General features: G+C 41.6%; 1 protein-coding gene across 1 annotated transcript in view; it reads left to right on the top strand.

Annotated features, from left to right (window-relative positions):
- Window positions 1–3,961: 3,961 nt before the first annotated feature.
- The window catches only part of RNF217 (ring finger protein 217), a gene marked incomplete at its 5' end in the record, with an annotated part of 34,385 nt that continues 11,409 nt past the window's right edge, over window positions 3,962–26,937 (top strand). The window contains 4 exons of the mRNA XM_082216306.1: window positions 3,962–4,006; window positions 5,083–5,316; window positions 12,422–12,586; window positions 20,901–21,102. Coding sequence (XP_082072432.1) covers window positions 3,962–4,006; window positions 5,083–5,316; window positions 12,422–12,586; window positions 20,901–21,102 — 646 coding nt within the window. The remainder of the gene's footprint in view (window positions 4,007–5,082; window positions 5,317–12,421; window positions 12,587–20,900; window positions 21,103–26,937) is intronic.

Here is a 26,937-nt window from a genome sequence, read left to right as displayed (position 1 = left end):
TGAAGTAATTCCTACTCCCCATCTCATTCTCATTGTATGAGGAATCTGATGTAAGGTTTTTCTTACAGATTGACTGATGACCACAAGGAAGTTGTTAGTAAACTGAACTGATTGTGTTTTAGCTGTGGTTGAAAGTGGAGCTGGGAGATACTTTAGTACAGGGTTGGGGAACCTTTGGCCTTCCAGATTTTGCTGGTCTATAACCCTCATCGTCCCTGACCATTGGCCATGCTAGCTGAGTACCAGAAGTTGCCTACCCCTGATTTAATATCTGCCTATCCTCTGTGTACATTCAACCCCTTCCAGCCGATATGGCTGGCCTGCTTCTCTTCCTCCGTGCCTTTGCAGGATGTGATATAGTATCTTTCATCTCAGGCAGGCGTTGGAAAGAAAAACTGTGTGGAGGACACAGATATTATTTTAAGACAACAGCTTTCCTTTCCTGGATGGTACAACATTCCTACAATTCCATCAACAGAATGTTTTGTAATGTCCATATGTGTCATCCTTCTAGTGGCCTAGGAAATGTCAATGAACGCAGACAAATCCTATTTACCAGAACACCCAAACCGCAGGAAACATTTCTCCAACATCAGATACACTGTTTTGGCATTCAGAAAGAACTGTTTTCCAGTTGAACATCTGGAGCAATTGTTTGCCTGCCCAGGAATCTTCAGGTCTAGAATCCATGTGACTGGGGATGGAAAACAAATAATCTTATCAGCCTCTCCAGACAAAACTTCTGTATGTCATCTCAGCTTGTCAAGAATTAGTTGCCTCTGTGCATACGAACAGATGCCTAAAATATCATTGTGTAAGGAGTGCACTTAGCAATTTGGTTTTATGTGCCCATGGAGTACATTGTTTTTCCAATAACAAAAAAATGAACATTGTATCTAGTCTGTATATTCTGTTTCCTCCCTGACACCTCTTATTTTTTACACGTTCTTGGGCAATTACTTAAACCAAATAAGGCATAAGTGCTGTTTTGGAAGTGTGTGAGGTTTTTTGTTTGTTTTTAATCCAGGCTCACAGCTTGGGACTTTACTGGATTCAGGATTGTTTTTCCAGAGCTCAGTCTAGTGCACTAAATTCACTTGTTCCTGTAGAGAGTAGATCTGGAGACTATTTCATATGCCTTAGTCACATCCAGATGGTATTTGCAATGTGTACTTTTCAAGGATTGCTATTAACAGAAATCTAACTTGCTGGGGTTTTCCTGCTACATGCACAACCAATTTTCAGAATATTTTAATGTGGAGTTTGATGACCGAAATAGCGCAAGGATGTATACTGGAATAGTATTGCATTATCTTGTCTGCTTTCATGCTGTTAGCAGCCCTGTTCATTTCAGAACTAGGGAGCAAAGTTACCTTAGAAACTCTCCAGGAAGGAAGGTACTGTGTAGTGAGAAGGGGTTTGGACAAGTATGAGGATTTAGGTGGAATCATAGAATTGTAGATTTGGAAGGGACCCTGAGGGTCATCTCATCCAACTCCCAGCAATGCAGGAATCTCAACAGATGACCATGGATATGGGTGTCTTTCCCTTGGTGATGGTAATCCTACCCCACTAGAGAGAACTCCTTCCACAGAAAAAGGTATCTGATTTCCCTATGAAAGTGGTTTGATGAAAGGAGTTCACCCCGCCTTTCCCTTTTGGGGAAGAGCAATAGCTCAGTGGTATAGCATCTGCTTTGCATTCAGAAGGTTCCAGGTTCAATCCCTGTCATATCAGGGTAGGACTGGGAGACAACCCATCCCAAAATCCTGGTGAGCTGATCTAGATGGGCCAATAGCCTGACTCTGTAAAAATTAGCATCCTGTGCTTCTATGTTTTCAGTTTTTCCTGGTGGCAGTCTTCCACATACAGCTACACATTAAGGGTCTCTCTCTCTCTCTCTCTCTCTCTATATATATATATATATATATTCTATCTATCTACAGTGGTACCTCTGGTTACGTACTTAATTTGTTCCGGAGGTCCGTTCTTAACCTGAAACTGTTCTTAACCTGAAGCACCACTTTAGCTAATGGGGCCTCCTGCTGCCGCCGTGCCGCCAGAGCACGATTTCTGTTCTCATCCTGAAGCAAAGTTATTAATCCGAGGTACTATTTCTGGGTTAGTGGAGTCTGTAACCTGAAGCGTATGTAACCTGAAGCGTATGTAACCCGAGGTACCACTCTATCTATCTATCTATCTATCATCTATCTATATCTATCTATCTTATCTATCTATATTATCTTTCTTTTAAAAGTCCATGATGCTGACAAATCAAGAAAAGCTAAAAGGTATAATAAAAACCATCATATTAGTTTGTTGATGTTAACAACAGTAGCAACTAGTGACAGCAATAACAAAAACCTCAAAAGCTTTCAGTCAAACAAAGTGCTCAGCCAGAGGCCTTCTTAACTAACCAAAGAAGTAGCCAACTTAATCACACTTAGAGTAGACCCACTGAAATTAATAGAGTGATGTTTTTACTGGTCTCCTGAAACAATAAAGAGGGTCTAGTGAATATCAGCTGTTAGAACAATAGCTAGGCACCACAACAGAAAAACTGGTAGAGCTCCTCTGACCACGAGGGTCAAGGTACTGTCGTTGCTTAATACTCACTTCAATTTCTACCATATGATTTCATGCTAGCTAGGGAAAAAACCTACGGTGTAAATAGTATTTACACTTAATTTATGGTTGTACCCATCTACTACACATTAATGTTAAATCATCCCAAGTTATTATGCTATTTTCCCCTGTTGCTCTCCCCCGCTGTCGTCTGCTTTCTTTCCTTAACATGTTAGTCTTCCAACATCTCCATAAAGACTCCCCAGATATAACCAGAGTTCCATGTTACAGATGTTATTCTTTTGTGTTGGAATATTTTGGCTAAATCTTGTCAATTTATTAGCTGGACATCTGTTAATGTGCAATTGCAGTCTAGCTGAAAAAGGACCTACAGTGACTGTCTAATTCAAAGATAATATCTGATGTTATAATAGAAAATAAGCTACTTTTAAATTTTATGAAGTTCTGAGACCATGATAGTCTTAGGTGCTAACAAAGTGCCGTGCAGTTTGGTGTATTGATACACTGCTAAATTTAGAAACACTTCTGGGGCATTATGTGACTGCTGCCTTAAATAAGCTGTTTCGTGATTTTCATGTTGGTCTTGTTCTCCATGTTTGAGAGAGGTTGGGTGCTAGTTCCCACTGGCACTGAGTGCCATATTCAAGGATTCGTGTTCAAAATCACTGGCTTTGAGTATAAAAAAATAACAGGAGCAAACTATTTCAGGATTTAAGTTAGTCATTTATTTGGGCAGGATAGCAACTCCTAGGCAACGAGCTTACTAAGCCGAACACTCAAGGTGTACAGTGATACACAGGGGAGCATTTTGTGCATTAGTTATAGTTAGATCTCTATATAGAGCTTGAAACTTGTGACGTTAATACAGTGGGGGGACTGGATCCTCATTTGCAGCAGTGGGGAACCTCTGGCCCACAGCCTAATTATGTTTACCTTTGTTCTGCTTGCTCATTTTACCCAACCCTGCTCACCTGTCCATCCATATGACGTCAGGCATGAGACAGGAAAAGCTTCAAATTGCACTGAATTCAAGCCATAGCTGCAAAGGAATATTTGCAGCTTGAATTTGGCATGGCTTTGTATTTGGTTGTCTTATTGTGTCCCACTAGTTGTTGGCTCTTTTCCAGAGTTACTGACTGGCTGTATAGTTGGATTATAGGTGGTAAGAACTTGGAAGTCCTGGGAAACAAATGTTGTTGTGGAAATGTGTCATCAAAATGGAAAGACGACTGAAAGGGAAATTGCAGTCCTAACAAGGGGGACTGTACCTGTGTTAAGCATTGGCTGTAGAAGACAATTTCCCTTGGCATAAACATTTAGGATTTAAATATTGTGCTTGGCAAGCAGCCTGCAGTTGCTTAAAGTGGTTGGAGGAATGCTTGCTTTTGGGGGAATTCCCAACCATACAGGTGCTAAAGCTGTAAGTTTAATTTTAGATACACATTTCAGAAATTAAATTCCTGTGCTTAAACAACTTGTATATGAGCAGCTTTTGCATAAGATGCTTGTACCTTCATGCACATTGTGCCTTCATTCTACTACAGTTAGAGTAAAGGTTGTACAGACGATTAGCTTTATTTCACAAACTTTGAATTCCTGGATTTACTTTAGATTTGCAACTTCGTTCAGTGTAACTGCAGCATAACAAGCAGTATCAGGGGTGTATCTTTGATGTTCTGATGCAGTACAGAATCACAGATGCGCTGCTAAGAGGCATTATAGGCTATGGAAATTACTATTACTGATTGTGCCAAATGAGAAATGCTAAGCTGCTGATCCACCACACAGCACCAAAGAAAAGAAAATTGAATCAAACTCTAGATTTCATATACTTTGAAGTTGTGTATGATTAAGAATTAATTACCATATTTTTTGCACCATAACACTCACCTTTTTCCTCCTAGAAAGTAAGGGGAAATGTCTGTGCGTGTTATGGAGGAAATGCCTACGGGTGGCATGCCTATGGATTTTCCTCCTCTAAAAACTATGTGCGTGTTATGGTCGGGTGCATGTTATAGAGCGAAAAATACGGTAATTTTTAGGGAGCTAAAAAGTTCATTCTGAGATCATTTAAGATAAAGCGCTTGAACTACAGAGAGGCTTCCTTCTCGTGGATCTTAATCAGCTGATAACCTAAAAGGTGTTTATGAAGATGTGCTGTTATAGGTTGAAAATGCTGGTATGCATTGATGAGAGAACATTTGCTCTGAACCAGTATTAACTTAAAATCCCTTGAAAACAGATGAATTTTAAGAACATCAGTTTCTTTCTTCAAAATAAAAATAGTTTGTTATTTGGGCTTTCATATTTCCTGTAAAAGTTAAAAATGAAGTAATTTCACAACTGCATTGTGTGCAGTTAAGTGTAAAGCCATGCTATATTCATGTTTGTTATCTATTTACAAGTTAAGTACTGGAACTTGGTGTGGAATTGGGTGTCCAGTTATTATTTGTGTGTCCACACCTGTTTGATCACAGCTCTTGTGTTTATTTGCAGGTGCAGGTGGGGCAAGCAGACATCCAATGTCCCATAACAGAGTGTAGCGAACACCTGGATGAAACAACTGTCCTCTACAACTTGCCACATGATGACATCATCAAATATAAGTACTTCCTGGAACTTGGCCGTATTGGCTCGAGCACCAAGCCATGCCCTCAATGCAAGCACTTTACAACCTTCAGGAGGAGAGGCCACATTCCAACCCCTACCAAAATGGAGAACAAGTACAAAGTGAGCATGCTCACCAAAGCTATGGATTAGATGGCACAGCTGTGAGCTGCAAAAGTAGGCCAGGATATGGTGGGCATTAAATGGGCTTTCTTCTCTTACTGGAACCTAATGTACGATGTGCTTTTAGAATACAAATCTGTAGTTTCATACCCCTTACTAGTCAGCTTTCCAGAGTAGCTGGCCAGTTAACCTATTAGTTCCTTTCTTTATTGTACCGCGTTGTTGTTTATTTTGAATTAACCATGCTGCCTGAAATATTTCACGAAGTCTGGCAGTTCCTACATTCCACCAAGCATTAGGTGAATACCACCATACTTTTCAGTAAGTATTAAGTTACATGTATCCATGGTTGAACTTTCTGTAGGTTTTAGCTATGCCGTTTGATAACTGCAGTGGAAGCTAACTTAGAAATTCTTAAGGCCAAGCACTTGTTGATTGGCTCATAATTATGGGCCACCTTCTCTTATGTGCCCTGGTTCTCAGTAATTAAATAGGAGTACTGAAATAAGTCTGTATTGAGGGGCCCTGTCTGTGTAAATACAGTGTTCAAGACTTGTAAAACTGTTTTGTTGACTGAACAAAAGTCTGTTGTATTGGTTGAGATCCAATGTCATGCCAATGAACACAAGAGGTCTCACCCTTCATCTACTTCTTGTTGTAGTTCCCTAGGCCCCCATCTTTTCCAGAGGGTTCCTCATGCCTTCAGAGAAAATTTGGGGGACACAGGAAGGATAAGTCCCATTTGTGCAAGTGCAAGTCTACTGTGCAGGTTCCACAATGGAATATTACCTATTATTACTGTTTATATAGCTAATCTGTATTCCCATCTTTCTCCCGTTAATATGTAGACATTGGTGTAGAACAGGGATTCTCAAAGGTGGAATCTACAAACATAAAAAATGTGAAAATGCTTTTTTTAAAAAAGTTTTGAAAAATACATTGAATTTGGCATAGCTCACTGTCGCCATCTAGTGTCATATATTTATATTGCACTTTACAACACATTTAAAACTTTTTATTTGCAGCTTCAGATAGGTAGCCGTGTTGGTCTGACGCATTCGAAATAAGCAAAAATAAAAATAAAAATGAAAGCTTATACCCAGAACAAATTTAGTTGGTCTCTAAGCTGCTACTGGACTTTTTTTTTTTTTTTGCAGCTGTATAGTTGAGTTCAAATTGTGGCCTGTAGACCATCAGTGGTTGGTGAGCTTCATTTAGGTGGTCTGTGGCATGTCTGTCAATTTGTGTTTGAAGATGGGAGATGGCACATCCATCACATTAAATACTCATATTGATTTTTGATTGTATTTTTATTGCTATGAATTCCAATTGCAATATGATAAAATATAATATATAAGAAATGAAAAAAGCAATTAAAATGCAATTAAAAACCATACTGCATCTACTGAAGTGTATTACAATGGCTACAACAGGTAGAAAAACTATTAAGTGGTCCTCAAAGACCCTCAGGCATTTGCAAGTGGTCTGTAAGGAGGAAAGTTTGGGAATCACTGGTGTAGAATCTTGGGCAAGGATAATATTTGCATAAATCCTGTTCAGATTACTGGTATGTAGGTGAGTTTTACATGAACAATGTGAGTAAATGTTGTAGAATGCTTGGCTTTGAAAGCAGTGGGAAAAAAGTCTTTGTGGCACAAGTACCATAAAGCTAAGAAGAATACGTGCAAGCTCTTTGCCAAGGTTTTCCAATGATATGGAATGTTTTTATTTGCAAGTAAAACCCTAGCAAATGATTTTAGCGGGTGGCGCTGTGGTCTAAACCACTGAGTCTCTTGGGCTTACTGATCAGAAGGTCGGCGGTTTAAATACCTGTGACAGGGTGAGCTCCCATTGCTCTGTCCCAGCTCCTGTCAGCATAGCAGTTTGAAAGCATGCCAGTGCAAGTAGATAAATCGGTACTGCTGTGGCAGGAAGATAAACGGTGTTTCCGTATTCTCTGGCACTTGTCACAGTGTTCTGTCATGCCAGAAGCGGTTTGGTCGTGTTGGTCACATGGCCCGGAAAGCTGTCTGTGGACAAACACCGCCTCCCTTGGCCTGAAAGCGAGATGTGCGCCACAACCCCATAGTCACTTTTGACTGGACTTAGCTGTCCACGGGTCCTTTACCTTTCTTTTTGTTGTTGCTGTTGTATGGTGCTCATACAAAACACTTTTGTTCTCCTTATCATTGGCAGATAGGGAACTGAGGCTGCAGTAAGTCACCCAACAAATTCATGGCTGAGCAGATTTGAGTTCTGCATTTCCATATTGATTTGGTGAATGACAGTGATTCGATTCTAACTCCTTTTGAATTTTCGCTCCTGGTCCCTATTTCAAATTACATTCTGCTGCTTTACTTGTTCCATTAGGTTATGTCAATGTAAAGAGCAGCATAATGCAAGATTGGGGACTGATGTAATAAGATTAAAGTGCATTGTATAACTGGATAGCTTAAAGGTATCTAAATGCATTCCAATGTTTATTGCTGCCATCTTCCATGGGTTGAATCCAGATTTGATCATGATTAGAGCAGACCCATTGATACCAATTTGACTTAGTACTGTTTAACGTGTGTCCCATTGATTTTAACTCTGGCTGATTTCAATGGAAAACATAACTAAGCCTGGATCCATCCCTTTCTTTACTTTTGTATGGTTTAAACCAGAAACAATGTGCGAGTCCTTCTTTCCATTTATTTATATGACTTACACTCCACCCTTTCAAGCACAGACTGGAGATGGCATACATAGTCTTAGAAGTTAGAATCTGCATTCTGTACACACCTGCACATAGAATAAATACCTAGAATGCTTGATCAGCTAGGAATGGAGTGTACTTAGCCTTGCCAGATCTTGCATAGCAGCAATGTGCCTGTGTGTCTGGAGCAGACATCCCCAACCTTCGGCCTTCCAGATGTTTTGGCCTACAACTCCCATGAGCCCTAGTTAACAGGACCAGTGGTTAAGGATGATGGGAATTGTAGTCCAAAACATCTGGAGGGCCGAAGGTTGAGGGTGCCTGGTCTGGAGCTTTCAGGTGTGACTGGCAGGAAACATTGCCGCCCAACCTTGCAGGTTGTGTGTGGGTCTTGGGCTCATATTTCTATGTGGATATTAATGAAGTCAGTTGCTGTGTTAGAACTATTTATAGCTTAAAAAATGATAGGCCTATCATTTACAAATATTTGATTGGGTGATTGCCAGGGACTGGACTTCAAGTGAGAGGCAGTACAGCTGTGGAATTTTCTCCCCAGGGAGCTCTCTTGCTCTCTTTCCATTTCTCATGGGGGGTGTTGCATACATTTTTTGACTCCTGAAGGCATTTTATGACAATTTTGTGCCATTTCAAAAGACTGCTTTTAAGGTTGCTGTGTTTTATAATTGTTTTATGTTCTGTCTATCTTTGTGCTTTATTACTGTAATTTATTATCTGGAGACTGCTGTGGAAATTGAAAAGGGGGATCTGAATAAAGTAATTAAATATAAAGTAGCAGGTCTTCCCTCAAACCTGGAGAGTTAATTAAATTTAGGAACTTGGAAGTGTGCCAAAGGTTTGCGTGCTTTCTCCTCCCCCTCCCAGCTTACGGTTCCCTTCTCTATATCCTGACTTTCTCTAGCCACAGATTGTCAGGATATACATATTTACAAGCTAGAGTTTGCCAATTTGGACATTATGACGAACTGTGTTTTAAGAAAACCATGAAGTAGAGAACAGAACACTCAAACAAAAGTGGAAGAGAGAGCACATTGAGCCACATTATGTACCTGAGCCTTGAAACCATCTTTCAGAGGATTGTTTTATGAAGTCTGAACTATGCAGCTGTCTTTAGGTAGGATATATGTTATGGTCTTCTTTTTCGTTATATATAAATATAATTGTAACATTAAATAATGTATGCACTATCTGTATCCTTTGGGAGACAGTGGAGGTGCTGTGTCAGAATCCTGATAATGCTTTTTCAAATTGCTCTCCGTCCACAATCAGAATTTCATGCTTTTTGTGACTCCCATGTCCTCTGGTAAGCTGTGATGAGGTGTGATGAGAGAGGTGTGGTGAGAAAGTTAGATTAAATGTCTGCTGTAGTAATATCACTGTTCATATTTATTTCTAAAATAAGATTCAGAAGTTGTAAATATCCTGGCTTGCTTTTGATCCAGTTTTGCCTTAGAGAATTCCCTGTATTTACTATGGTGAGCATTTTTCTTAGCCATAACTCAAGTGAAACCCTCTTTGTCCCACAGTGCATGAGAGCTGCTGGTAGCAACTAGAAGACAAAAAGTCTCCAGACAGCAGGAGTGTAGGACATGTGCCCATCATCCCTGGCCATTGGTCATGCTGGAGGGCTGCATATACCCTTTACCTGCCATATATAAAACCAGCAGAGCAACAGTGGGAGTCGGAACAACAATCACGTTCCATATTTTATTATACTGCACAAACTAAAAATGGACTTGTATTGCAGTAATTTCTTGTGTAGGCAGATTTTTTTTTTTGGGGGGGGTGTATTCCGTTTCTGCCTAGCCCATAAGTTTAATTTTAATTCTTATTTGTATTCTATCTTTGTACATTTCTGCCTTTTTGCAACCTATACCACGAAGGCGGGTGACAGATGAAGTGAAGGCTTGGTGTGCTTGCATGCTTTTAGAAATAGAACACCAAGGATGCCTGCTGAAGTATCCAGCAGACAGGCTCTGTTATGAACTCTGTGGGATTCTCTTTCGTCAGAGGAAAAGTCAATATAGAAGGGCAGGGAGAACTTTCTCATTGTACTTGGTAGATGCTGAACAATGGAAGCTCGCATTCCTTCTTTTCTTGAAGCCTGCTGCTGAATTATTGTAGGAAGTATATCCTGTAGATGAGAAATGAAAAATGTATCAGTTTCTCATTAGCTACAGAGGCTCAAATAAATACTATTACAGTGGTACCTCGGGTTAAGTACTTAATTCGTTCCGGAGATCTGTACTTAACCTGAAACTGTTCTTAACCTGAAGCACCACTTTAGTTAATGGGGCCTCCTGCTGCCGCCGCACCGCCGGAGCCCGATTTCTGTTCTCATCCTGAAGCAAAGTTCTTAACCTGAAGCACTATTTCTGGGTTAGCAGAGTCTGTAACCTGAAGCGTATGTAACCTGAAGCGTATGTAACCCGAGGTACCACTGTAGTGGGAAGGAGATGTATGGAATCAGATATATTCAGTACTTTTATAATACTTATTAGAGGTTGGCAAATCATCTTTAGTCATCCAAATAATCTTATTTATTTTGTTTTGGAAATGTATAAACAATTTGCTAAAAAAAAAAGTTTTCCTAGTTGTATACAGTTATATTTAAAAGTAGACTAAAATGCACAAATTGGTTAAAAACAAATATGCATAAATATAATTTGAAAACATACATATACGTCAGTAAAACATTTGCAACAAGCGTAACCAACTCATGTGTCTTGATAAGTCCACTCAAACAGAAACAGTGTCTAAAACAGTGTTGTGAAGGCGCCTCACCTGATGTCAATAGGCAAGGAGTTCCAGAGCCCCAGGGGCTGCCACGCTAAAGGAGCAATTCCTTGCAAATGTTCAACAAACATTGTGTAGCACTTATAAGAATGCAAACTCTACAGACTATGGTGGTTGAATAGGCACATACAGGGTGAGGTAGTTCCATAAGCAAACTGATCCTAAGTCATTAAGGACTTTATATAACAATAGTAACAGCTTGTGCTTTGCCCGGTAATGAATCAGCAGCCAATGCACATTTTTGAGCACTGATGTAATATGCCGACAGACTTCTGCTCCTATTAGCAATCATGTTGTAGAATTTTGCACTACCTGGAGTTTCAGGAGCAAGGGAAGCCCCAGATAAGAGTGTGTTGAAGTAATTCAGTCTTCAGGTTACAAATGCTTGGGAGTTCTGGGCTCATGCTATTCCAATCCAGGAACAGTCACAGCTGTTGTAGCAGCCAGAGCCGGTGAAAGGTGATCCTAGCTACCAAAAGCCACTTGGACCTTCAGTGACAAAGCTGGATCCAGCAGCACCCCAGTTGTCATAGTGGCTCTTTCAGAGGGAGCACAACCACGTCTACAGTAGCAATCATTCAGTTTCCCAGACATGAGAACCACTCACCCACAGAGCCTCTGTTTTGACAAGATTCAAGCTCAGTTCATTTCCCCTCATTTATTCCAATACTGCATCCAGGCTCTAGTCCAGGAGCAGTACAGCTTCTCCCAATTCAGATATTATGGAGAAATAGAGCTAAATTTCAGTAGTGTCCCTTTCCCCATTTTACAGCTTTTAATGTGCAATACAGTACCATATAGCACAGCATGGGAAGGCCTCATTCAGGTGGGTGGGAAATGTTCCTCCTGTCCTTCCGCTGCTCCTAAAACTCTTCTCTCCATCCATGAACCCTCGACAGAACTCCAAGGATCCTGTTTCAGGATGGAGCCTTGAAAAGGATATTTTTCCTTTCATGAGGTGGGGAGAATCTGCAATGTCTTGTTATTGCCCTTAATCTTAAATTCAGAGCTTCATGATAATGCCCAGTGTAAGGAATGTTGAAAATGCTGGCCTTCCCGATAAGCAGCTGGGGATTTTAGTTTATTATTATTTTTTAATGTGGCGCTGTTAGTTAAACACAGCTTCCATCGTAAGTTTGTATTAGGCCAGCTTTCCTGAGCTAAGTGCCTTATAGTTGCCTTACTGTTGTTTAGAGACATTTCAAAGAAAGTAAAAGGGATGTAGCAGGATTATTTTGGGGGGGGGGGGCTAAATCATCCATATTGGAAATTTAGCATGCAGTGCCCACACCCTAGTTTCCAAACCTTTTCTGCAGACTGGCCTGCCAATAAGTTCAGCAACCAGCAAACTGTTTGCTAACAGTTGATGCCTCTTATGCTGCATTTCTCTATGTATGCACTGCTGGTTTGGCTTAGAAGCTGCAAAATTATCAAAGCCATTAGTGTGGCATTCTTCGCCATCCCCCATTACTTAGTCAACTAACATAGGTTATTTTGGGAAAATGCTTGTGCAATCTGAACTGTGGCTTCCTAATCACATTTATTGGGCAATCTTCAAAACTGTTTCGTTGTTTTGTGCTCTTATTTCTACAGATACAGTGCCCAACCTGCCAATTGGTGTGGTGTTTTAAGTGCCACTCTCCCTGGCATGAAGGTGTCAACTGCAAAGAGTATAAAAAGGGAGACAAGCTGTTACGTCACTGGGCCAATGAAATTGAACATGGGCAAAGAAATGCTCAGAAGTGTCCAAAGTGCAAGGTAAGAGAGCGCATACTAAGTTACGTTTCTGTTTGGTGCACGAATATTCTGTGAAGTTTTCCAAACTGAGATGCCTTAGTGAAATTCATGCTCGTCAAGTTAAGTGTCATCAGTTCTGTTAGATTCAGAATAACTTGATCCCTGTCATCTGCTGACATTGCTGCTCTTTCACAAAAGTGCTTATCTGTCACCCTATTTATGTTTGTGGTAGCTGAACTGCTGAGTTTCGGAGCGCTTAACATTGCTGGTCTGCAGAAAAAGAAAGAAAGAACTCAAGCCTTTCAATACAAGTTAATGAATGTGTTTGATATTTATGGAATGGCACTTTCACAAGAAGCAAGTTTCCAGGGAATCCTGTTGCACCATTCTGCACAAGGAACTAATAGTGCAGAACTGGAGAAAAGGAACAAGTGAACATGATGCTGATGCAGTTTAACCTGGCAGTGACTGACCTGGAAAGGGTCCTGGGGATGTGGTGGATAGCTCAATGAAAATGTCAACCTGGTATGAAGCTGTTATTGGGATTATTAGGAAAGGAATTAAAAATAAAACTGCCAATATAATAATACATTTGTAGTACAGTTCTGGTCACGGCACCAAAAAAGAAAGAAAGAAAGAAAGAATATTTTTCAGCTGCAAAAGATGCAGGAAAAGACAACCAGAGCGATCAAGGAACAGCTCTTCTTTGAGAAAAGATTACATTGAGTGAGGCTTTTTAACGGGTAGGCATGTAAGTAAGGGGAGACATGATAGAGGTATGTCACATTATGCAGTGTGGAGAAAGGGTGAAATCTCTCTCTTCTATATAACACTGGAACCTGGAGTGTTGTGAGTAGACTCTTAAATCCCATCTCTAACATAAAACCTGGTCTAATATATAATGCCAATATATATACCTTAAAAATATGAAATCAATGACGTTTGTATCTTTCTTTCATAGTAGCCTGTTCGATATAGTGCAGGTGTGAGATTGACCTACAATTGAGACAACACTTTAAAAAGTAACATAATAACATTTATTATAGGAATTAATATGTGTACAAATGAGATTAATTTAAACATCACAATATAATGTGAGGTTACAAGTATGAATGTTATTTTTGCCATAAAGTTGATATTGTTACTAAGGAATGCAGGATTCACTTTTGTCAAAATAAATCCCTGCTTAAATCCAGGGTCTAGTTATCTCTGTCATTTAAAAGTGTTGTTTTTTGGATTGAAGTCTTCACACAGATCCAGCCCTCACTCTTTTACTTATTGACTTGATGGATTTTCAGCTGCAATAAGGATTTATTTATGGGCCAGGAACACCACTGTGGCTTTAGGTTGCCAGCTGCTTGCTTGCTTGCTTGCTTGCTGAAGTCTTTCACATTCCTTAAGCACAAAACTTCTCAAACTGTCTATCACCAGCTGCTGTCTTCTGTTACTTCCCCTTCAAGAGTTTCTTCAGGCTATGAATCTTCCTCTCAGGCTTAGCCTTTTCCCCTTCGACATTGATTCTTCTCTGCCTGTTCTCCCTGCATTCTTTAGTTTGCGCTTCCTTTCTCAGGCTCTTTTCTGCCTGATTTGAGCTCCAACTGACCCTCTTGATAGTTCTTTGCCTGGTGTTTTGGTCTTCTTCGGGTCACAGATACTCCCTTCTATTGACTATGTTTTTAGAGTGACCCTCAGATTACCATTCTAACGCTCCTGATCAGTATAGATACCAATTACTTCTAGTTCTGCTAACTGCCAAATATGCATCTACCCTTAGCAAATGTAACCAAGGCTTTTGTTAGCTGCCAGGCCTCCATTTGCAGAGGTGTTAAGCCAGGCCTGATCAGGTACAGCTTTACCTCATGTTTCATTTCAGGCTGAAGTATTTAATCATAGTACAACTCTTAATTCTAAACATCTATCATTTTACCTTAAGCAATAATAAATAGTTAATAGTGTTTTGTTTTCTTTTTTTTTAAAAAAATGGCTCATCCAATGAAGGTAAATGATAGGATACACAAAAGGAAGTACCATATTTTTTGCTCTATAAGACTCACTTTTTCCCTCCTAAAAAGGGGAAATGTGTGTGCGTCTTATGGAGCGAATGCAGGCTGCGCAGCTATCCCAGAAGCCAGAACAGCAAGAGAGATTGCTGCTTTCACTGCGCAGAGATCCCTCTTGCTGTTCTGGCTTCTGAGATTCAGAATATTTTTTTTTCTTGTTTTCCTCCTCCAAAAACCAGTCTTGTGGTCTGGTGCGTCTTATAGAGCAGCAGCTACAGAATTCACTACCACAGGATGTAGTGATGTCCAACCATTCAGGCCACTTTAAAAGAGGGCAAGACAATAAAAAGGCTATCAGTGGCTTCTACTCATGATGGTTATATTGCCTCAGGTATTGGAGGCAATATGTCTCTGTGTTCCAGTTGCTGGGGAGCACAGCCTGGAGTACACTTAGACCTGTGTACTGTTGGTGGTTTTTTCATAGGCATTTAGCTGGCCAGTGTGGGACCCAAATATTGAACTAGCTAGGCCTTTAGTCTGATCCAGCAGGGCTGCCCTTGTTACTATGGGCTTCAGCTGATGCTGAATGGTTCTGACCGCAGCCTTCATCCCAAGATTGGAGTTGGGGAAGGGTCGGGGATCACTGCCAGTTTGATTCCCACACATCTCTTCAGCTTTAAAGTTTGGAGAAAAGCTTAATATGCCTGCCAGAGGGGAATGCTACACATTTGATGGCATGCATGGTGTGTAAGATTGATAAAGTCTTTCTCTTAGTCACTACTCTAAACCAGATCTCATTTACCTTTGACACATTTCAGATAAGAATTTATTTGGCAGATTGACATACAGGATGTAACTGGTTTTGGGTTGGTTTTTGTTTGTTTTTCTTGGTGCTCATGTTTTTAAGTAATACAGATTTCCTTTACCTCCTTGCCCTTACTTGGCTGAACTTTTCTATATTAAGGAGAAAGCAAAAAGACCAAATTGGCTTGCCCCTTGAAGGTATGGGGCAGGATGATACCTAGAAGTTGTCTTGTGTAAGCCCTGTTGAAATGAATGGAAACTGCACAAGGGTGCTTGGATGGATTATGCCTGTAGTAGATAGAAAGGCTTTTGGTCCCTTGCAGTTCTGATTCTGTGGTAGATGAAGCTATATGAACAATGTGGAATACGCATAGAAAGGAATGACAGCTGCTGTGGACAAATGCCAACTTTTGTTTTATGTTAATGCTACAGCATTAACTCTTCCTTTGTACTATGTGATTCCTATTAGACAGGTTGCATAGCTCAGCAGTGGCATTATGGCAAATGATGTGACATAACAGCTGAAACAGTATTATTGTATTTCTCTAAAAGGATAGCCTGCAAAGATCTTGAAGTACGTTTTTCATATCGGTGTTCACAAATCTCTTTCATGTGCTGATGCCTGCGTGTTGTTTTTACAACTTTATTTTTTCCTGCCACTTAGTAAATAGTAAACTTGTGACAACTTACACGGAAAATAATAATGGTTTACAGTGAGACATTTTCCAGTTCATTTCTCGTGTTTAAAATCTTGTGGCAAATATCTGATTAAGAGAGCTTGATAGCAAGCCTGAGAAAAATCTGCACTGAGGACTTTCGAAGTGCTAGTCAATAATGGTGAATGGAATTTTTGTTTGATCACAGCTTTATCTACTTTGCTGTCAAATTCTCTTTGGGTGAGATCTAACATCATGCCAGCAGATGTAGTAGGAATTCTCCCTTCATCTCCTCTGCTCTGCAGCTCCCTGTTTGTCTTCTCCAGAGGACCCTCCAATCCTAAAGAGCAGGTGCAGAGGCTGCATGGGAAAGAAAGCAGGATCATGCCCTATTTCCACAAGAGGAATTGTGTTGCATCTCATTAACTATGTTTCAAAACTAGTCAACTGAAACAACTGTATTATTTTCATACTGATAGATCAACCACTCCACATTTTTGTTTCTGGATACTTTACATAAAAAAATAAAATGAGTTAATACTCATACCACTCCCTTCATAGCTTTGCAAATGTGCTAGTAGTTTTATTGCCGCACTTCTAGTTTGTTTTGAGGAATTTGTGCAAATCCCTGAAGCTAAGAGGTTTATTAAATTAATGTTGTTAAAGTTAGGGTAGATAATTTTGAAAAGGAGGTGGCTATGTGAATAGTATTTGGAGCAGCTAATTGAGAAAATAGATTTAAATGTCTTTTTAACCAAATAATAGCACTAAAATAGTGAGCACCTGATTGCTCTGCACTCTGAAGAAGCAAGCAAAGGAGTCAAACGGCTGTGGATAGTCACTTTGAATGGAGTCCAGAATCCCTCTGGAGGAATGAGGAATATTTTATATAATAACACTGTAAATTGCATTAAATAATTGAGCTTTATGTGCAGTACATGAATTTATATCAGACTTCTACACTAAGGGTTATAAAATGCTAGGGTAGTGAGGAATGGTGAATATTTCTACCAACTGGTTCTGCTTGTTTTCACAAAACTGCATTCTCACTGTTCAAAAAGGAAGTAGGGTATGTTTTGGAACACTTTGTTCTGATATGAAACTGACGTTTTGGATTTGCAGCATTGCTTTCATGTACATTCCTTGTGTTTACTGTGAGTATGCAAATCTTCAAGGCTATTGTGATTCCCAAAGATGAGAGATTATAAATCTCTCCTTGGGAACAGCTGTCCTAAATTACTATACCACTTCTATTTACTTAGCTAACTACTTGCCTAGTGCTTGTATAATACCAAGGGAACATATTTTTTTTATTTGCAAGGCAACTTTTGTGTGGTTTCCCCTCATCTCAGGGCCTGGCTTCATACTTCTGAATTGTAGGATATTAAATGGGAGGCAAAGGAAGTTCAGGATGATTTATGGCAGACGATTATCTAGTTCGTTAATACAAACTGTAAATCTTGTCCTCATTATATTAGCCTTGGCTGATTTGCTTTTTACTGTTCATTCTGCTCATACAGTTCTGTGAGTCTCAAGTGCAATTCTACCTTTTTATTACCAAGATGCTCTTCTTTGAGAAACCAGCTTCTATGAGAGCCAGTGTGGTGTAGTGGTTAAGAGCGGTAGTCTCGTAATCTGGGGAACCGGGTTCGTGTCTCCGCTCCTCCACATGCAGCTGCTGGGTGACCTTGGGCCAGTCACACTTCTCTGAAGTCTCTCAGCCCCACTCACCTCACAGAGTGTTTGTTGTGGGGGAGGAAGGGAAAGGAGAATGTTAGCCACTTTGAGACTCCTTAGGGTAGTGATAAAGCGGGATATCAAATCCAAACTCCTCCTCCTCCTCCTCCTCTTCTTCTTCTACCATAACACACACTATATGCAAAGCAGTGCAGGAGGCAAAACGAATTCCGTGTCTGTTTTTATGTGGTTTCTTCATTTGAGATCTGACAAATAAGCATCTTTACTACACCCTGCTGTTCAGTGGATTGCTCAACTCTGCTTCAGATTTTAATACCAGATTCTGACAAAGTACTTTTGAGATCTTAAGATTTTGTGGCTATCCCAAGGGAACGAAGGATCTGTTAACTTGAGCAGAAGGAAATGGTTGTTATGTTCCTGGATCAGGCTGTTAATTGTATCATCTAAACGGACTATGGTTACTTGCTTCTTTGGAGTCATGATTTCTGGTTGCCAATGAACTTTATTAGGCCAGTGTGAAAAGCTGAGATAAGTGGCGGCTGCCTCCCCTTACTCAAATTTCCAGCAAGTTCCTTATTGTCCAAATCTGTTCTTTCCACGTGAACCTTTTATCTCTTAGTAGCAACTGGAGGTGAGCTGCAGATAATATGCCTAAGAGTTGGATTTGGCCTAGGAACTGACAGTTGCTCTCTTTGTGCTCCTATCTTTTTAATTGTTGGCATATTTTAAACTATCTTTCCCCCACTTCTATGTCACGTCCAGCTCTTTAACATCAATGAGGGGGGAAAACAGTCCCCAAGTTTTCATCTTATTAGGCAAATCAAAGCTTATACAGGCCACTCCCAATTTACATGGGGGTTACATTCTAAGGCACCACACGTTTCAGTGATATAGCATATATCTGAAACACAATTGAAAAAGCCTGCAAACACCCCATTTCACCCCTGCCCCATTCTGCTCCTTTTTGTGATGTTTTTGGGTCACTTCTGGATTTGGCGTGATGTGCACTGTCGCGATCGTGCACATATCGGATGTGACTAACGATCGCTGCCTGTATAAGTACTTAAGTGATCTTCTGATCTCCTGCCCTAAACCTCAGGCAGTTCTTCTGGGGCTTTTCTCCAGAGTAACAATTTTCTAAATGGGCTAGAAAGTGCCTTTCAAGCACAGGCAAGACCCAAACTTGCTTAGTTTCAGCAAGATGCTGGGCATGTACCACATGGGGACCAAAACAAGACAGAAAGCACCCCAGAAAAGATGAAGAGTTCTTCCATTAGCTTTCAGCATTTCCAGTCATCAGAAGCGAAACAGAACCTGCCACAGTACATGTTACATTGATTGTGATTTTTTTATTTAAAAAATACCTGCTTCAAATTTTTGATCTACTCATTAAAGTAAAAATAAAATGCACAGAATACTCATTAAAGTAAAAATAAAATGTAGAGGATACTGAAAAGTCTTGAGAGTTTCTTTATATGAACTAGAGATACACATGGAATTTGCTGAAAGTTTAAAAAACTAGGAAGACATACATGTAATACAGAAAAAAGTTAAATATAAAATGTAGCATACGTTTTGTGTTGCTATACACTGCCTTTAATTTTATGGAAATGCATGATACACATTTTTAAATAAATCAAGATTATATTTGCAGCTTTAGTTTTCATGTATTCAGTCTTATGCATGGTGTGATATCTTTGGTGAAACTACTGTGGAGGTGAGCCAGATATCATGGTGACTCTTGGGGCTAAGAAAACATCCAGGTGACAAAGAATTGGTGGAAAGGAAGACTCATTCTTATAGTACCCTCTGCTTGCCCTTGTGACAGCACTACTCGTGCCCTAATAAATGGACTGTTTACTAATGCATTTGTAACAGAACAAATGCTTGCAGGTAGAGAGAAGGCATGTCATATATAAATAGTATTGGATCACAGGGCATAAGACAAGAAGTATGCAGTAAGAGGGTTTTTTTAAAAAAAAAATTCAGTAATGTGTTGCAATATTCTCAAACTTATTCAGAGAATTGTTTTTAAGTACTGGATAACACTACAATAAAAATGCAGTAATATGAGCTGAAGATGCAATGAAAACAATTTTAAGAGAAATTCCATGGGCTTCTGTTGATGCTGTTGAATAATGGAATAGAATTTTAAAGGCAGTATATAATGTATAATGGAAATGTATTGATGAACGCAAATGTACATGGATCTTAAAGTAGGTTCATGAACATGAAGGGAATTAAAGCTGTAGAATGCTACTCATTTTCTTCTGCTATCCTACACTTAACAGAGAGTAGATCCTACGGAATTTGAAGGGACTTAATTTTGAACAGCAATGCAAAAGACTGTAGTATACAAACAATGAATTTGTAAAATGTACCTTTAATTCCTGCAGCCTCAAGCCAGATCCTGCCAATGTGAAGTCTCATCAATTTCTTACTCATAATATCTAACCCCCTGCAAAATCCACACAAATTCCTCTCCTGTTGTCTCTGTCTGTCCTCGCATCTCCTTTGTCTCCCATTCTGTTCAAATTTAGGGCAGAGATCGTCTTTTTGTTGTTATGTTGTAAGATAAATAAGTGGTGTTATACAAATATAAACACATAAAGATTACATCTACTTAGCCAATGGTCCATCTTGAGCAGTCTTGTCTACTCTTACTGGCAGTGACTCTCCAAGGAAGTAGGCACATGCTATCAGATCTGCTACCAGATCTTCTCTACTGGAGATGCTTTGGACTGAACCAGGCTCTCCAGTGAGCTGCGTCCCTCTCTTGAAAAATGGTGCAGCTACCCTGTTCACTTGTGTAGGGTTTGTCTGGGAAATAACAGAACTCCTGAAAAATCCCAACAACTCTTAAATTATGGAAGCAAACATTAACAGTACCAAATGTAGTCTCAGGTTATTTAGTTTCTTTTAAATTGTTGTATTTGTTTGTGTATTAAAAGCAGATTACTTGAGCTTCTTAAATGCCACTGTCACAGTTTCTGAAAATCAGGCTGTTTTGCAATTTGAAGAGGTTCTACTAAGTCCGTTAACAATAAGGCAGTAAACTTTTTTTCAGAGTTCCACCTTGTATGATTCTTTGTAAGACAATTGAATTGACTAAGAACCAACTTGTTTAATTTTTTTTATAACCTTTTCTCTCTTTCTTTTTCTGTTTTGCCTGTAAAGATCCATATCCAGAGAACAGAAGGGTGTGACCATATGACTTGCTCACAGTGTAACACTAATTTCTGTTACCGCTGCGGGGAGAGATACCGCCAACTCCGTTTCTTTGGAGACCATACATCAAACCTCAGTATATTTGGATGCAAATACCGCTACCTCCCTGAGCGACCACATTTAAGGAGATTAGTGAGAGGCTCTGTCTGCGGTGAGTGGATGATGACACTTTGCAAAGAAATGCTTGATGAACACATATGGCTAAACCAGTAAGAAATCCTTTTTAAAAAATAAACATGTAACAAATGAAGTCTAGTGAGTGGTGTAGCTTCTTGGAATGAAATTGAGTTGTTAGAGAAAACAAAATAGAAAACAATATTGTATATTGTGGCAGACAGCATGTGAAATCTGTAACAGTGAAAATTACATACCAAAATGTATTTGTTGTTCACAAACTTCATAATTTTCTGTACCTAGAGCACACACAGTCAATTGTGTAACAATGATTTGTACTTTGTATCTAGAATTTGCTTCAAGGCCTCTTAGCTTACAATGGGAGCAAACCAGGTGTCCATTATTATTGAAGTAGACTATTACATTGAATTGTCCTGCTTATGTGTAGCAGGTTTATCAAACTGAAGGATATCATCCTCTTTCTATGCTCCTCCCGATGGAAACATGCAGATGGGGACAGACATACCCCTGTTTTAAGTCGTTTACAGACTTGTCTTCTCTTGTATATCACTTACTACAAAGCTCAATGACTAAGCTCTTTAGTGACGAAACGTCTGACTACCGGAATGACGTCCGAGCACTGAACCACTGGTATAGCACAAGTGGACTATTTATTACTGCATTTGCAATTGTTCAGATAAAATCTATTTTGGGAAGAAAAGAAATGAGCACTGAACCACTGATATATTACAAGTGAACTCTTTATTTACTGCGTTTGCAGTTCTTTAAGATAAAACCTATTTGGGGGGGGGACTACTTTGGCCCTTTTTATGGCAGTTTATTGTTTTATTACAGATAGTTACCATGGTGGTATTATCTTGTGTCAATTGTAGTAGCCATTGTATCACCACCCTGTTTATTGTTATATGTGTAGCATTAGTAGCCCAGTGACTGGTGCTGCAGTGGTTGCACTGCTGGCATGCTAACTCTACATGCAAATGGACTGATTCAATACAGTATGTTCATACATGACAGGCAGTGTACATGGAATGATTTCAAGGAAATGTGCTTTGCTAATAACTGCAATCAAGTCTGTTTTGGATCAGGTTTTTCTGTGCAAGTATATTACATCAAAAAAGAAACATCAGAACTGAGCATGCTCAGTTAAGATCACTGTAAGCACGACATACAGTGGTGCCTCGCAAGACGAATGCCTCGCAAAACGAAAAACTCGCAAGACGAAAGAGTTTTCCGTTTTTGAGTCGTTCCGCAAGACGAATTTCCCTATGGGCTTGCTTCGCAAGAAGAAAGCCCATAGGGAAATCTCCGGGGACCTCTTTTAAAATGCTGGCGGTCGGGAGCAAAGACTTTCACCCACCGCCGGCCTTCAGAAGAGGTCCTGGACCTCTTCTGAAGGCCGGCGGGGGGCAAAAGTCTTTGCTCCCCCCCGCCTGCCTTCCCAGGACAGCGGAGACTTCTCCGCTGTCCTGGGCGATCTTAAAATGTTGGCGGGCGGCAGTGAAGCCTTCGCTGCCGACCCCCAGCATTTTAAAAGTCCCTGGGGCAGCGGAGATTTCTCCACTGTCCCGGGCGATCTTAAAATGCTGGGGGGCAGCAGCGAAACCTTCGCTGCCACCCGCCAGCATTTTAAAATCGCCCCGGGACAGCGGAGGCTTCGCTGCCGCCCGCCAGCATTTTAAAATCGCCCCGGGACAGCGGAGGCTTCGCTGCCGCCCGCCAGCATTTTAAAATCGCCCCGGGACAGCGGAGGCTTCGCTGCCGCCCGCCAGCATTTTAAAATCGCCCCGGGACAGCGGGGGCTTTTAAAATGCTGGCGGTCGGCAGCAAAGCGCTCCTGTCCCCGGAGCTTGCGGGGCGGGAGATGGGGAGATGGGCTTTTCTTCCCACCGCCAGCCTTCAGAACAGCCTTCTGAAGGCTGGCGGTGGGAAGAAAAGCCCTTGTTCCCCCCCCCAGCCTTCAGAAGAGGTCGGGGGACAGACTGTCCCCCGGACCTGGTCTGAAGGCGGTTTCCATAGGAATGCATTGATTGATTTTCAATGCATTCCTATGGGAATCCGTGCTTCGCAAGACGAAAAACTCACAAGAAGAAAAAACTTGTGGAACGAATTAATTTCGTCTTGCGAGGCACCACTGTAGTTTCCTTATTGAGTGGGGAAATCTCTATATTGTTTCTCAAATTCGAATTGTGCCTAATCTAAATGGAATCACAAGTTAGCTAGCTTGCTACCCTTTGAGCTTTGTGACTTCTTGTATCTCTCGACTGCATTTCTTATCTGGATAAAGCTGTGACACTGTTTTTTAGTTAAACTCTCAATATTTAGAAAGTGATTTTTAAAATAAGCAAAACCTCCCACCGATTTGCAGAATTATGTGGATTGGTTAGGATTACTTTGTGATGTTTCCTGCATATGCTCAGGGACTTGTGTTTGGTTCCTAAAAGTTGCTAACCTGACTGGCTGCCATCTGTCCTGCTAACCCCGATCCTTAACTCTGTTCTGTTGGCAATGCTCTCTGCACAAGTTCTTTACATAGTTCTAGTACTGAAAAGAGACTGCATCCTGGCACAAATTAAGTCCTCGACCAAAAACACAGTTATGGAAAAATATGTGGAAAAGTATAGAATGTTTAATTATATTAAAAATATTATCAGATAAAGAAATTTTTCAAAAATAAATCTTTAACATGCCAAATTATTGCAATATATTACAACATATCCTAAATGGATTTTGACACAGATATCTTTAATAGTGGCATAATACAACGGGGGGAAACTAAGCATAACAGTCCAATAGACCTTGGCTCTTGCATATGGGACTTCAAAGGAGGAGGACAGAGATAATTAACTTCAAATTGAGTTTATTAGCAATCAACCTGGACAAACAATTATTCATCAAAATAGTCATCAATGTTTCCAGGCCAAGAAATATAACCACCTTTCTACAGTATCAAAGCTTAGGGTAAGCATGAATAAGCTCTGTGTCAGAATGTGTTTGGCTTATGTTGCAATATATTGCAGTTATTTGACTTACTAGGAATTTATTGTTGAAGTATTTATGTGATCGTTAATTTACTGTAATAAAAATTCTGTACCTTTTTAAAAACACATTTAACACATTTTCCTGGACAATGTTTTTGGGTGACTAAGTTTTGTGTTAAGGATTATTTTTATCTTCATTTGTCTACAATTTAAGCCATGTCAAAGTCACTCTGTTACTTGATACTAAATACTGATTTCGATCTCTGCAAGATAAGAGGATATGGGTACCTGGAAATGTCAGTTCTGTAAAACCTTACTTTCAACACTTACTGTAAATAGGGGTTAGTTTGTCGTAAGTGATGGGGGAGGAAAACCTATTGGGAGGGAGGGAAGAGGAAGGCACTGTTCCTTTGATATCATTAACAAAATATTTTTCTCTTGGCAGTCCTACGGAGCACCAGAAAAAAATTTGTTCATGGTTGCTAAACTTCTGAGATTATAAGCTTTTTTTTAAAACAGCCGGATTGGGTTTTTTTGCGCTACGCTTTCACAGTAATCTCAGCTGTTTGAAGCCATTTTGCAAAACAACATTTTTCCCTTCTGGATGCTAGAAAACAATTTACCGTATTTTGCGCCCCATAAGACGCTCCGGCCCATAAGACGCACCTAGTTTTTTGGGGGGGACATAAAGAAAAAAAATTTTCCCCCCCCCAGGTGCAGGGCTGGAAGAACCAGGTCGGGGAACAGTGGGAAGGCACGCTCTGCCTCCCCGCTGTCCCCCGAGCTTGTGGGGCTGGCGATGGGGAGAAGTGCACCAGTCCCGGGACGGCAGGCAGCTCTGTGCCGCCATCCCGAGCGGGGCGGGACTTAGCGCCCCGCTCGGGATGGCGGAGTAGACCTGCCTGCAGTCCCGGGACGGCAGGCAGCTCTGTGCCGCCATCCCGAGCGGGGCGGGACTTAGCGCCCCGCTTGGGATGGTGGAGTAGACCTGCCTGCAGTCCCGGGACGGCAGGCAGCTCTGTGCCGCCATCCCGAGCAGGGCGGGACTTAGCGCCCCGCTTGGGATGGCGGAGTAGACCTGCCTGCAGTCCCGGGACGGCAGGCAGCTCTGTGCCGCCATCCCGAGCGGGGCGGGACTTAGCGCCCTGCTTGGGATGGTGGAGTAGACCTGCCTGCAGTCCCGGGACGGCAGGCAGCTCTGTGCCGCCATCCCGAGCGGGGCGGGACTTAGCGCCCCGCTCGGGATGGCGGAGTAGACCTGCCTGCAGTCCCGGGACGGCAGGCAGCTCTGTGCCGCCATCCCGAGCGGGGCGGGACTTAGCGCCCCGCTCGGGATGGCGGCGTAGACCTGCCTGCAGTCCCGGGACAGCAGGCAGCTCTGTGCCGCCATCCAGAGGGGGCGGGACTTAGCGCCCCGCTCGGGATGGCGGCGCAGAGCTGCGCTGGTCCCAGGACCGCAGGCAGCTCTGCACGGCCACCGGGAGAGGGGCGGAGCTTCTCCCCCGGCTCCCTGTGGCCGGGCAGAGCTGCGCTGGTCCCAGGACCGCAGGCAGCTCTGCACGGCCACCGGGAGCGGGGCGGAGCTTCTCCCCCGGCTCCCTGTGGCCGGGCAGAGCTGCGCTGGTCCCAGGACCGCAGGCAGCTCTGCACGGCCACCGGGAGCGGGGCGGAGCTTCTCCCCCGGCTCCCGGTGGCCGGGCAGAGCTGCGCTGGTCCCGGGACTGCAGGCAGCTCTGCGCAACCCTCAGAGCCGGTCTCCCGAGGGTTGCGCAGAGCTTCCTGAAGCCTGGAGAGCGAGAGGGGTCGGTGCGCACCGACCCCCCTCGCTCTCCAGGCTTCAGCGAAAGCCTGCATTCGCCCCATAAGACGCAGGCACATTTCCCCTTCATTTTTGGAGGGGGAAAAGTGCATCTTATGGGGCGAAAAATACGGTAATAGGTGTCGTCATGGGTGTCGGCTGTGGGGAAAGTTTTCCCTCCTCATGCACTACAATCCACATATTCCAAGGTTTCATTTTTTAGAAACAGTAAGTTTCTAGAATTTGTAGATCCTGAGATATGAAGCAAATTGTGCAGGTGCTCTTCTTCAGGGTAGATGGGGTTGACAAACTATCCTTTCATTGTTTTACTTCCTTCTCCCTCCACCCACCTCAAAAATTCAGATGGATGCCATCCTTGCTCTGGATAACTCAGGTGTGGAGAAATGCTGTGTATATTTCTGTCTGTATTTTTGCTTTGAAAACTTATGTAAGCTCTGCTGATGTCAAGAGTGTAACTGTCAAGATTCAAAGGCCTTGTGTTGCAGGCTTGTACAGACGGCGACCATATTGTGTGGGGTTTACGTTCCTGGCTCCCACGTGTGTTCCTCCTCCACCCTGTTCCACCCCCATTCTGCCCTCTTCCAGATCTCAAAGGACCCATAAGCAGTTGCACGTCCATTTGATGTGCACAAAATAGTCCCCGCCTGTTGCTGCTTGGTGAGAGGTGCAGAAAAGGGAGGGAGAAACTATTGAGTTTAATATTTATCAACAGGATGTGAATCAGGTAAATTCATTGTGATTGGTCGCAGAAAGAAAAAGACTGATTGACTTGAGTTCTAAGTCAGTGAAGAATGGGCAGTTAAAAACAGTTGGATGAGGAAGGTATGAGGCAAAGCCCAGAGAATGCTGAAGACAAATGAACAGTTGAGGCCTGAATATTAATTTATTCACTCTGGCATGTTAACTTTGCTGGTGCAGGTCAGAAGAAGGGAGTTTGTGGCTGCATTAGCCTAAGAGGCTGCCATGTGTAAAGGGCTTATCAGAGGAAGGTGTATGCCATGAAGTGTGTACATGTGCACAGGAAAGTGAGTGAGTTGTGTATTGTGAAAATGTT

This window comes from Podarcis vaucheri (assembly GCF_965113315.1).
Source record: "Podarcis vaucheri genome assembly, chromosome: 3".
NCBI classification, from domain to species: Eukaryota; Metazoa; Chordata; class Lepidosauria; order Squamata; family Lacertidae; genus Podarcis; species Podarcis vaucheri.
Note: the sequence above shows the minus strand (reverse complement) of the source record. Positions and strands in the feature narration are given on the sequence as shown.